General features: G+C 42.6%; 1 protein-coding gene across 17 annotated transcripts in view; it reads left to right on the top strand.

Moving 5' to 3' along the window:
- The window catches only part of LOC138114469 (glypican-5-like), a 391,856-nt gene that overhangs the window by 204,225 nt on the left and 175,344 nt on the right, over positions 1-12,287 (top strand). Inside the window, exon 7 of one of the 17 annotated variants that reach the window (XM_069023925.1) lies at positions 6,168-6,240. The exons of the other annotated variants lie outside the window; for them this stretch is intronic. Within the exon in view, the coding sequence (XP_068880026.1) occupies positions 6,168-6,240 (73 nt within the window). The remainder of the gene's footprint in view (positions 1-6,167; positions 6,241-12,287) is intronic. 17 annotated transcript variants of the gene reach the window in all.

Below are 12,287 nucleotides of genomic sequence, written 5' to 3'. Positions count from 1 at the left end.
TTCCCACCACACGTTGCAGTTTAATATTGTTCAGATGGGTTTGGGTTGGGTTTTTTTTCTGCAGGATGTGCACAATTTTGCAGTGGTTTTTTTTCAGGGACTAAAAATGCCACTTCTGAAAAAAAAAAAACAACAAAGCCCTAAATCTAAAAGCAGCTTACTTGATGAATAAGAGCAATCTGTAAATTCCTGAGGTTTTTGCAGAGGGGGCAAGTACTGACCTGAACTTTTGCCTGCCCCATGCCTTCCCCCTCTGCCTTGCACTGAGGATGGATGTAGCAGGTGAGCTCCTGTGGCATCTGGAGTGTTCTCTCTGGTACCAGTCACCCTCCAGGCTGTCTGAGAAGGAGGGAGAAGTCAGTGCTAAGTACCTCCCAGAAATCCTTCCATTTTTATCCCAGATACCTTTAATTCTTCACCTGAGAAGCTTCTTAAAAAAATTATCTACATATGGAACAACTTTTCCCCCTTAACTAGAATGCTGTTTTAGATGAAAATAAAGAGCTGTTGTCATACACTCTTTTTGGCAAGCAGTCAGCTGGGTACATATGCAGTATGGTACGATAGCAACTAAATATGTTTCTTGCAGAAATTACTTCTGCAGCAGGCAACTTATGGTTATTTCTTAAGTTTGTTCTCATTTGCCTTGTTCTCAGTGTGAATTGTTTCAGAATTTGTCTGAAGCTTCCAGCATTTAGCAGCTCTGACTGTTCAATAATGATCACTAATTAAACAAACACAAGTTGCCCCTCTTCCACGTGGAAAAGTGATGTGCTGCATTTTTCCTGTTGCCTTGGAGTTACCAGTGCTCTGTGTTTCCCCACTTAGACAAAAAGTGTTCTCCTCTCACCTCCCTGGTGCTCCTGCAAAGCAGAGAGTGCAGCTGAAGACGTTCCCTGGCCAGCCCTTTCTGAGTCACATTTGTTAATTATTCTAAGAGAGCATCTCACATCAGATTAAGCCTGTGGGCTTTGAAGTTTGGTCACTGGCTGGCTTAATGCTGAATCAGAAATTCCATGTTGCTGTTGTGGTAGAAAATACAGTGATCCCCTTAACACAGCTTCCATCTGACACGTTGGCAAGCGAGCTCTTACTTCTGCTTCTTGATGCACATTCCACTTGTCTCAGAGGAATGGGAGACTAATATCTTGTCAGTGCTTTGATTTATGATTAATTGTTAAAGGACCACATTTTCTGCAGTAACATAAGATTTGAGAGTGGAAGTATAAATTACTGTATTGTTTTCTTTGACGCAAATAGCTGCTTTGGCTTCAGGGAGTTTTATCTTGCCGTGTTTAAGTCTCTTAATGATACTAGCAGGTACTTTTTCCTGAAGAAGATTTATTACTTTCCAGTGAAGAAAGGGTTGACAAAAGTATTAAAAAACCCCAAGACAAACACAAACCTCTCTCCTGTTTTTGCTCTGGGGCTTCCTACCTTTTTTTCCCCCGTAAGTCTGGAGATCTGTGGAGCTGTTGCTGAAGCAGCTGTGCTGTTGCAGTTTTGCACACAAGTAACCTTTAAAATTGTTTAAAATGGTTTCTTTTTTTGTTTGTTTAATTGATGGGGTTTTTTTTTTTTTTTTTTTGTTTTGTTTTTTTTTTTTTTTTTTTGTTTGTTTGTTTTTTTTTTTTTAAGACAAGCATCCTTTTAATTGCCAGAACTTTCTTCTTCCACTTTCACATGCATGGGAAGGAGAAAGAACAGTGAGACTGTGCACTGGGAGGTGTAATGCCCTAAAACTTCTGGGCATAAATTTCACATTCCTCTTTCCTTCATGTCTGTTCTGTAACATTTTCCTCTGCCTTGACAGAACGAACTGTGTGTTCATAGCCTTAGAAGCTCTAGCAGGCAGCCTGTAAAGGCACAGACAGGTAGATAACTTGTGGTGACATTGATAGAGGTAGCAAATGAGCATCTGTGTCACTTTGCCTATTGACATGGCACTGGGCTACAAGGAGTTGTGGCAATTAAGAATTAAGAAAAACACTGAAGAATTAAAATTCATCTTATGGGAAGGCTCTCTAAAGGTTACATGTGTGCTGGCTGGAAAAAATGTACTGAGGGACTTTTAGCAAATGGGAAGATGAATCCAATTCGTTCTACTCAATGGAACAGCATCATTTTGATAAACTAATTAGCAGTGACAGACTCTGTCTTTGGGGAGACTCTTAACCAAGTCCTGGATCATTTCTTTGAGTCAGCCTCAGAAAATGTTTGGCTGTCAGCTCCATCCTGATTGCTGCCAATCAGCAGATTTCCTTCCAATAAATTAATTCCAGGCACACCCTGTTGGCTTGGCTGTTCTCTTTCAGGCTCGCTGCTAACATCGGTCTTTGAATAAAAAACACCTACAGCTTCATAGGGACATCTTTGCTACTTCTCAAGCCTGCTGCAGTGTTTGGGATGGCATGCAATGCAACCCTTACAAGACTTTTCCCATATACTTGCAAACTCTTGACTGTTTTGGCATTCCTGCAGGGTTCTTAATTAACTGCTCTTTCATGAGGGGAAAAAAAAAACATTAAGCTTTAATGTATAAGATTTTTCTTGGGGCTTGTTTGGGGTTGGTTGGTTGGTTTTTTTTGTTGGGGTTTTTTTTTATCTCAAGGGAAACTCAAAAGTCCTTAAAATGTTGATGCGAGAGAAGTTACATCTCACTTTTGTTGACCATCTGTTTAGTTCCCTGTGTAATTCTTAATTTTACATATGGCTTGAAATGCGGGTTTATGCAGTTCCACACTTAGGTTAGTTTTGCATGCAGAAAGGTGTTTGAATGATTTTTTGGCTTTCCTCATAGTTCTGAGGGCAGAACATCAAATTGCTCAGAGGTACAGAGAGCAGGGGTGGGTATTCTTTGCACGAATGATATGGAAACGCTCAGTTCTTCCTTGTTGTGTTTCAGCCTTCAGAGAACTTCTGTGATTTTTAAGGCTGTTTGAAAAAGCTGGTTGTGGGTTTTACACCCAACTACAGTCCAGTTCTTCAGCATCTGAGGGCTGAGTTGACTGTAGTGGTAGAGAATCAAGCTCTAAATCAGGAGTCATGTGCTGATAAAGTCAGTAAAGCAGATCAGAGTGCTCCAGCTGGCCGGCTGCCCTGCGTCTGTCTCGGAGCAGGAAGGGTGGCTCAGTCCAGGGCCACAAACCCAGCTGCTCAGCACCTCTCCCTCCTCACAGAAGGTATCAACACTGTGAGCAGGAGTAAGTGGCCAGACAAGGATTTTTCTGCCATTCTCACCCTCTCATGTGTTGTCCTTCCTCTGATGCTGCCAGGTACCAGTGATTTCTGTGGTGACTTGGAGCAGTCCTGGCTCCTTGCAAGCATTCCTGGCCAAAGCCAGACATGGGGGTGATGATTTTTCATTGAGATTGGGGAAGAAATGACAGTGAGACTAAAAATAAGCAGTAGAGATATCTGTCTGTTTCCTCCTCTGAAAATACACCCAAGGTGAAGGAGAGGAAAGGCAAACACATTAGGTTTCTTCCACAGAACTGCCTGTGGTTGGGAGTCTTTCCAAGATGAGAGAGCATCTTAAAAAAAAACCCAAACAACAAACAAAAATACCCCCCTAGAATATTTTGTACTCCAAGCATGAGCTATTTGAGGGGAAAATGGAAAGATGTCCACAGTTGCTGCTACATCTCTGTCTCCTTGTGTGCAATCAAGGACTTCCATGGCTGGTGGAAGTGCTGTTGGAAGTGCTCTGACCCACTGGCACAGCTTGCTCTAGAGTAACAGCCCACAGTAAGTGCTCTATGTTTGTCAGAAAGACGTGTGAGGGTTTTTAGGGAGTTTATATAAAGAAGTAATGGAAAGATTGCTGTCCCTTAAGCCCTGCGAGGCTGGTAACACTCCTGTGCAGCCCACATGGGAAATGCACAGAAAATGGTTTTCATATGATGTGGAGAAAATATGACAGCAATTCCATGGTCTTGCAGAATCAGTTAAGGTGCCCCAGTTATATTGTCCCATCCTCCCAGGCTGTTTGATGATTCTTTTTCATTATACAAGAGCAGATGGTGCCCTTCAGTCAAATCTAGCAAGTGAAAGCAATAACACGTTAACAACTACCAATATCGGTAAAGTAAGGTTCTTCAGACCAGTAGATCTATATGTATATATAAATATAGCACACACCTTCCATGGAACCCTTAGTTTGAAATGACTGCTTCCCTGACCCACCATGCGAGGCAAGCTCTCCACAGCCCCTTGAAAACGGATATGAGAACATTTCCCAAAGCGCCACTTAATGAGCTGTAAAATGTTTTGTATTTACCAAATCCCAGCAACCCAGTCACAGCCTGAACAATATAACCAGCTCCCTGCACCCTAGAGCTTTGAAGTTTTTACTGTACATGGAAAACAGGTTTTTGAGAGAGAATTCCTCACCCTCTGCTCTCTTGGGGCTGCATCTTCCCCCTTTTCCCCACAAGCCCAAATAGCTGTGCTGTCGTGTGTGGGGCCCTGCCACGCTGGAGGGAAAAGGCTTTTCCTCCCTAACCAGTGGGTCTGCTGTGTGATTGTTGCCATGATCCTTAGTCTTCAGTAGCCCTTAGTCCTGAGGGACATTAACAAGAAAGATTTCTATTACATGCATGCTTTGTCTGTGCCAGATACAACAATGGTGAGGGAGGAATGCCAGGCATTTTTGGATCAGTGTGAGTTTTGGTTCTCAAAGAGCTCAGTTCTTGTCCCAGTTGCACCAGTCATGATTAATAATATCTGCACTGAAGTTCACCAGACCCTTTTTCAACTGCTGTAAATTAGTGTCTCCATGACAGGCACACACTCCTGGTTGGTGTTTTATGCCCACTGATGAGTTGGTAGAAGGACTGAGTCTCTTGAGATGGAAACTGAGTCAGGTCCTGTAGTTTTAGAATGGATCATCCTATTCCACATGTGTAAGCTTGGAGTCAGCAGCGAGTCCACCGAAGGCTCTGCATTGTGATTCCGTGAAGGAATTGCTGGGCAAGCAGTGAGTGTGTCTCTGAGCACTGTCCCAGATACTTCTCTCACTCAGAGCAGTATTGCTGCCTGTAAACATGGGCAAAGTGAGAGCCTGAGAGTGAGTGAGGGTGCCATATTGTGAGGATAACATATTCTCTGGTCATAATTCAAGTTGGAAAAGAGGCTGATAATCCTTTTGAAAGTTGCTTGCCATTGGTAGAATTGAAGAAAATAGGTTGGCAGAGGACCCAAAGAAATCAGATCACTTTTTCTAGAGGTACTTAATGCTATGCAGTACAGTATTTTCAGTAAAATTCATGCATTTAGTGCCAAGGACTTTTCTGATCTTTACCTCCAGCTTTGAAAAGTTCCTACTGGAAAGAGTTTGAGACTTATTTTGCCTACTTTGATGGTTTATGATGCACATGCCTATTCTAATACTTATCTAATACTCCAGCAGGAGCATCAAGGTAGGAGAAACAATATATGCCCTAGTATTGTGTTAGTGTAAGTCATGATGGAATTAGTTATCAATAATTAATGGATATGACCTTTTGCTCAAATCACAGTGTGTTGTGAAGTGGTGCTGGGCTGTCCATCACTCTCACTGGCATCAGCAGCTACAGTCACACCATTAAATGACTGCAAAACAGTGCAGAAGCCATACTGATAACATATCCTTCAGCTCTGCTTCTTTCTCTCCCCTTGTATACATTTTTATGCTGTAGATGTTTGTAAATATATTTTGGAATTCTGGTTCCATTGGATAAAATTACTCAAACTGATCATCTGATTTTAGATCCGGTTAGGAGAATGACACCCAGGGCCTGATGCTGACACCCAGCAGGGTGTGTGAGCACAGAGCTGAGCAAGGCTGGGGGATGAAACTAGAGGGCATGTGGACCTTGGCTGGTGTAGAGAAAAGGCAGAGGGGAGGGTGGGGAGGTGGTGGTGCAGGGTGGTAACTCCCCTGAGTCAAAGAGGCTCAGAAAAACCATCAAAGCTTGTGTTTCTTCCTCCTTATGGGAAGAAGAAGAAGGGTTTGGCAAGTCTGATGTTCCAAGTGTGGATCTGAGGAGGTATATGAGTTAAGCTACAATTCCTGCTCACAAACGTGACTTAGTCTCCCTTTGTCTCAGTTTCTTGTCAGTGAAACAAGGATAACAACCTTGCTTTTCTCCCAGTTTTGATTTCTGTTTCCATCTAAACCATTTCAGGCAAAATGAGGTTGAAAAAAATTTCAGTGGGAACCAGCTCAGATGGTGGAACCCACAACCACTGCTTTTCCAGGTGAGGAGTCACTTGTGGCAGGAGGGGGGGTGCAGGTTGGGCAGCCAGGAAGAAACCACTGGAAGCATCATACTCTTGTCTGTACCCTTGCTGGTTTATTTTGTTCAGATGCTTCCAGTTTCCTCAGAATTAAACAACTTTACTGTTGCCAGGACTGGGTAATAGAGAGTTGTATTCTAACTCAGAGGTGTCTTTGAGGTGTGTACTTCTCCATGCCATCTGAGCCAGCACACAACCCATGAACGTGCTCCAGTAATTTATTGTGGCTTTTCAGGAATGCTTTAATTGTTACCCCTGTTCAGGGGACGTTTTTCAGGACAAAGAGATGGCTTCTTCCTAGAAGCTGAATAAGCAGCTCTGACCGTGTCTGGAGGTGCTCGTTTTCTCCCCTTTCTCCCCCTGTGCTATGTGTTAGTTTTCCTTCTGTGCATTTCACTGGTTTGGATTGCTCGTGCTGTCTGGTTTGAGCTCTGCCAACACAATCAGGGTGTGTTTTCAAACACTTACTCCAGCCCCTTTGCTTCGGGAAGGGGCTGCAGTGAATGCACTCAGGAGGATTGTACCGAATCCACTCAGGAGACACTGTGGTGTCTGGCATCTCCTGTTGAGCCCATCCTCTGGCCAGCCATTCATTTTTGCTCCCCCAAGAGCCCATGAACACTTTGCTTTTGCATCACTGGTGGTGTCCATCTCTGTGGTATTTTCTCATCTCAGGAAGAAAAAGAATGTTAAAATTCTCATTTCTGATCTGTTTCTAAAATCTCAACAATAACTTCCCATACGCAACTTCAGTGCAGCTTTCAAACAATATTGTTAGTTCTTGAGGGAAAGGAAGGAAAAGGTAACTCCCAATCACCTGCACCAGCAGAAAATCTGCACAAGGTGGAACCACAGTTTTTTAATTACACATTTGCCTACTTTGGAGAAGCGTAAATGATTACACATGGTACGAGGTGATGGAATGGGGCCTTGGATATGTGCTGGGATAACTGAGATAAAACGCACCTACATGACTTCATCTGTTACATAAAGCCCCTCAGAATTTATTGGTGCCGGTTCAGAAGTTCATAACTTGGGTGGCTGGGGAAGATGGGGTGTTCAGACATCATGGTGAGAGCACATTGAATCCACTTGACCTGGGTCACTCCCTGAAAGCTGTGGCCCTTTCGAACAAGCCCAGCTCCCTTTGCTTTCCCACAAATGGTGCTGTTCCCCAGCTGGTGGAAAGTTGATGAACTCTTACAGTCAGTGGTACTATGATCATTTATTCCAGTTCAGCAGCTCAGCCACCATTTTTCCTCCCAAGACCATAAATACTTTCTCAGCATCATCCTGATTTTCAACTTTTCTTTAATATATACTTTTCTCACCCAAGGCCAGCCCTAATTTTCTCATTCTTCAGTGGACAGGGAAAAAATTTGGCAGACCTTGCTGTCAGCTTTTTCCTCTGCCTGTTGCTTCCATTAAACATGTACTATACACCCATAGCACAAATACAGAACATGCGGGAGGAGGAGCCAGAGGTTCAGGTGCCTGCACTGAGTCAGAGAAGGGCTCCATATGTGTGAAAGGCCTTTAGTGAAGGAAAGGAGACTTTGAGAAGAAAGGGAAAATTGTCCATCTTCCAGGAGAGTAGCAATCTGGAGAGAAGCTGCCCTATGCCCCCTTTTTTCTGTAATTGCCCCTCTCAGTTCTGCTGTTCCTCATTCAGAAGTAAAGAAGTAGCAGCCAATGGCCTGTTGGGTGTGACAGGCACATGAGCAGGACCTAAATGCATTGTAGTATACCATCTCTGTGTTGGCTCATTCATGTGCCTCTTTTCCTCCTTCCCACAGCTCTGAGAAGAATTTTGTAGCTCACAAATAAATGATTAAAACCTTTAGGCTGGCAGCAGTCAGGTGAGAACACTTTTAGAACAGGTATACAAGGACTAAGCCATCTATTTTCATAAAAGTAATTTCATTTAATAATATGTGCACTGATTGAGGGCTTGGTTGTTCTGTCATCTGTATGTGTGTGGGATGGTGCTTTACTAAAAATAAATAAAAGCAATTTCTTCCTCCAAAATGTTCTTGGTATTAGCATAGCCCCCCACCCCTCCATGTTGGTACTTCCATCTTCTTACTGGTTTTCTTGTATAAAATCCCTGTTCATTGATAAGTACAAGCAAATTCTCCCATTTAAAATCATTTGTCAAGCCTAAAATGTGCTAAAAATGTCCCTGTGCTGATGCAGCCTTGACCTCAAAGGGTGGTTTTCACACACTGTTCCTTGACCTGGCCTGAAGACACTAAAATCTTTAATCAAACATTTCAGAAGGAGAAATCCTAACACAGTCTCACAATAATTAAATGTTTGGAACAAATGTGTGTTTAAAACCTGAGCAGAACTAGCCAGGCATTTACAAGGATCCCAACTGAATTGGGTTTTTTCCCTGCAGTTAAATATTATAAAAAAAGCCTTTTCTTCTTTTTATTGGCATAGTTTCCTATAGAACAAGGTGTCTGCAGTCACAGTGTTCTCCTCTGCTCTTAACTTCTCAGTTCTTGGATAACTTCAGTGAAATTTGAACTAGTCTAAGCCCATTTGATGGAAAAGAAGAGCTCTCAACAATATTAGCTTTACAACTCCTGCAAGAATAGGAAGCACAGAGAAACCACATTAATATTTCCATTCATTGAAAAACTGTAAGGTGAGTGCAGCTTTATTAAACATGAAAAAATCCCCAAAGGAAAGGCTTCATTAGTTCTGCTGCTCACAGGAGTACCTGTGTATGGAGCAAGAACACCTTCTGAAATACTTAGTCACAATTTTCATAACTAGAGTGTGATGCAGCAAGTGGCAAGGCTGTGACAAGTCAGTCACTCTGGATTGCAACTTCTGGAGTCCAGAAGTTCCTGATGTGCACTGAGATACAGGTGTTCAAACAGTGTTTTGCTACAGAGGTGAGCATTAAGTATTCCTGATGGGTTTGGAAATTCTACCCTAAATTGTTTAAACAGAGGAAACAGACAGTAGAAAAGGGATTTATATGAAGAATTCATGCATAAACTCATTTCCTTGACTTTGATTAAATGACCAAAATAAAATTTTGCCTAATGAGACCACTTGCTTGCATGAGAGATCACTTTCAGTTGACAGCCCTTTGCAATTCACTATCTAATAAATATCTTTCTGTAGGACATTTCTATGGAAAACATAAGCTCCCGTTAGTGAGGGACTCTCAATTTCTCTTCAGTCAGGCAGAGTCCAGGGAAATCAACATTTGCAGTGGATTTATTGCCTGACAGTTCCAAGTCCAGTCCAGAACATGTCATCACTTTTTATTCTCTTTGAAGGATGTAGGAGATGTGGCATTTGGGCTCTGACTCCAGCCAGTAGCAAACCTGTGAGATTTCTGGTTCCATTTTACACATTTCTACTTTGGGTGTAACATCCTTCATGGTGCAAAAAAAGGAGGCTAAAATCTTGCTGTCTTCAACAGCATAGGGCTGTGTGGGTTTTACTTGTGTATGTCTAAAAGGCAGGACCGTTCTTAGCTCAGCGTTAAAAATTCTGTTCTCAGTAAAAAGGTCAGCAGAAAGGTGGTATTTGCACACTCAAAAAACTAAATTGCTACAGAGGGTTCCCTTGTGTTTAATATTTTTTCTCTTATGGACTCCATTGGGTGACAATGCTGGATTGAACATAACAGTCTAAGCTGTTCTGCCTCTTGCTATTTGTACATTGTTTTGCCTTTTGCTTTTAATTCCTAGAAATTGCAGGGGTTTTCCTTCATGCCTCGAGGGCCAAACTTCTACACCGTGTACAACCAGCCTTTTCCTGGAGCCATTACACGCTGTTCCTAAAGTAAATCCATCACATCATTGTGGTGGGAGCCAAGACCCAGGGTGGCTGTTTCCTCCTTTCTGGAATGAAACTGCTTTTGATTCACCAGGGATCTCCCACGTAGTCTTTTATTTTTCAGCCTCATTCCTTCTGACTGGATTTTGACCAGAGCTGAGCTAACAGTTTTGAAGCATACAATTCTCCCAGTGTAATCAAGATCCATGTAATTCATGGTTTGATTTTTCTGTGTATCATGCCCTAAGGAATTATTTTCCCCAAGAAAAGATCTTTCCCTTTTAATAGCACTTGGGTTTTCTAGATTACTTCTTAAACTGCACAGATCACACCAGAATGAAGGCAGCACTATTGTTCTGGTTCCTGGGGTGCCATTGTAAAAACTTCTTTTTTTCCCCAAATATTAAAGGCGCCTTCTGCCAAACTTTGTTTCTTAAAGATGTAGGGATAAAATCAAAATGCAAGAATCAGGAGTATTTTATTAACTGTAAATATGTACAGCGCTGGAGTGGGACAGGTTTTCCACTTCTTTTACCAAGAGGTAGGTAGGTACATGGAGGTATTTTTAAATGAGTGTCATTTAGGTTTTTAGGAAGGATCACCTTCGTGAGGAATATCTTACCTGTCCTAGCATGTAGTAAATAATGAGTACATTGAGAGCCTCTAGGTGTGGCTTGGTTTGGTGGGTCAGATCTGGGCAGTGCCACTCAGCTTCTCTCAGATTCATGATGAAGGAGCTTCCGTGCTCCCCACAAACCTACCCAGGAACGAGATTCTTAGTGGAGATATTCCCTGGGTCTCTGGAAAAACCCTCCAGGCTCTGTGCATGCTGTTCCCCACTCTCTAAGGGAGGGGGCAGACAGTGACTTAGGGCCGTGTGACCTCCCCCAGCCTTTTCTGGAACTCCTTGTGGTAAAGAGCCAGGGATGTTGTGGAAATCCATGGAGTGGAAGGAGCTTTCCATGGACAGGACTGGGAGGGGGCACAGCCATTGTCCTCATTTGTCTCCTTCATCCCATCAATCTCCACCAACAGGAGGAATGTCAGAAAATTTGGTGTAATATTCCATGTTGAGAAGATGTTTGGCAGTAGTTCTGTGGTAATGTGAGCTGGCACATCTGTGTGGGTCCATTTTGGCAGAATTAACTGGGATCTTTTCTTGTCATGTTTTCAAAAAGACCATTTCCCTGTGCCACCTGCCCTCAGCTCAGCCTGAGACCACTAATGGGGACCTGCAGAGCTGCTCACAAGGGATCTGCCAGCAGTGCCCTTTCTGCCTATGGTGTCCTGCAGAAATACATTGGATTCAGTTTATTTGGTTAGGACATCTGGTTTCTGTCTGCTATAACCAATTTCTCTGACTAACCACATCTGGTCTAAGCAACATGCACTATATTTATGTGGCTACAGCAATTTCACCCTGGTTCTAAGAATGCAGAATTTTGTACATTTATGAACAAATGCTCAGAATTCTTTTGCTAGCACTTCTGTGGAATGGCTTTTGCTCAGGTTACCTTGATAGACACTCAGACACTGTATGCCAAGAACTGGCTTTTAACATGAGTCAGACTTGTTCTTTGGCAGCCTTATTTAATTAAAGATCCATCCTAAAACTTGCTTTGCCCTCAATGGAGAATTCATTTCTGAAGGTAGCAGAAGAAGCTCTGGAAGATTTAATGACTTTGTAAAGAGGTGTTCATTTCCATGGTGAGACTTGGCCTCAAGTGATCCTTCAGGGACTCTGTTCTCAGCCTGGGAATATTTCACTCAGTTTTATTTGCAGATTCTAGAAGTTATCATTGATGTTTGATACTGTGTCAGACTGCCCCAGTGACAAGCAGGTATTAATGCATTGTCTTCCTGAAAAAGCCAGTCTGGGATGACAAGGCTCTGCAGTTTGTTTTCCGGTCCCTCTGACACCCAGGGCTCCAGATCAAGGCCCTTTGCAGAGCTTGGCCTGTAATTCTTGTGAATACAGTAAATACAGCACTGGCAGGCAGCCAGCATTCATAAAGCAGGGTGTGTGTTTCCTCATAAATAATATTAATATTTTGAAATACTACCACCTTCTGGCAGCTAGAGGAGAGGATATTCAGACCATTTCTTGGTGAAAAACATTACAGTGTCTTATGTTATGAGAAGATGAACTTTCCAGTGTTAACTTTGAATTCTGCATTCCATTTTGAATCATAGAATATTTTGAG

Source organism: Aphelocoma coerulescens, chromosome 9 (genome assembly GCF_041296385.1).
Source record: "Aphelocoma coerulescens isolate FSJ_1873_10779 chromosome 9, UR_Acoe_1.0, whole genome shotgun sequence".
NCBI classification, from domain to species: Eukaryota; Metazoa; Chordata; class Aves; order Passeriformes; family Corvidae; genus Aphelocoma; species Aphelocoma coerulescens.
This window is presented reverse-complemented; position numbering and strand designations above follow the sequence as displayed.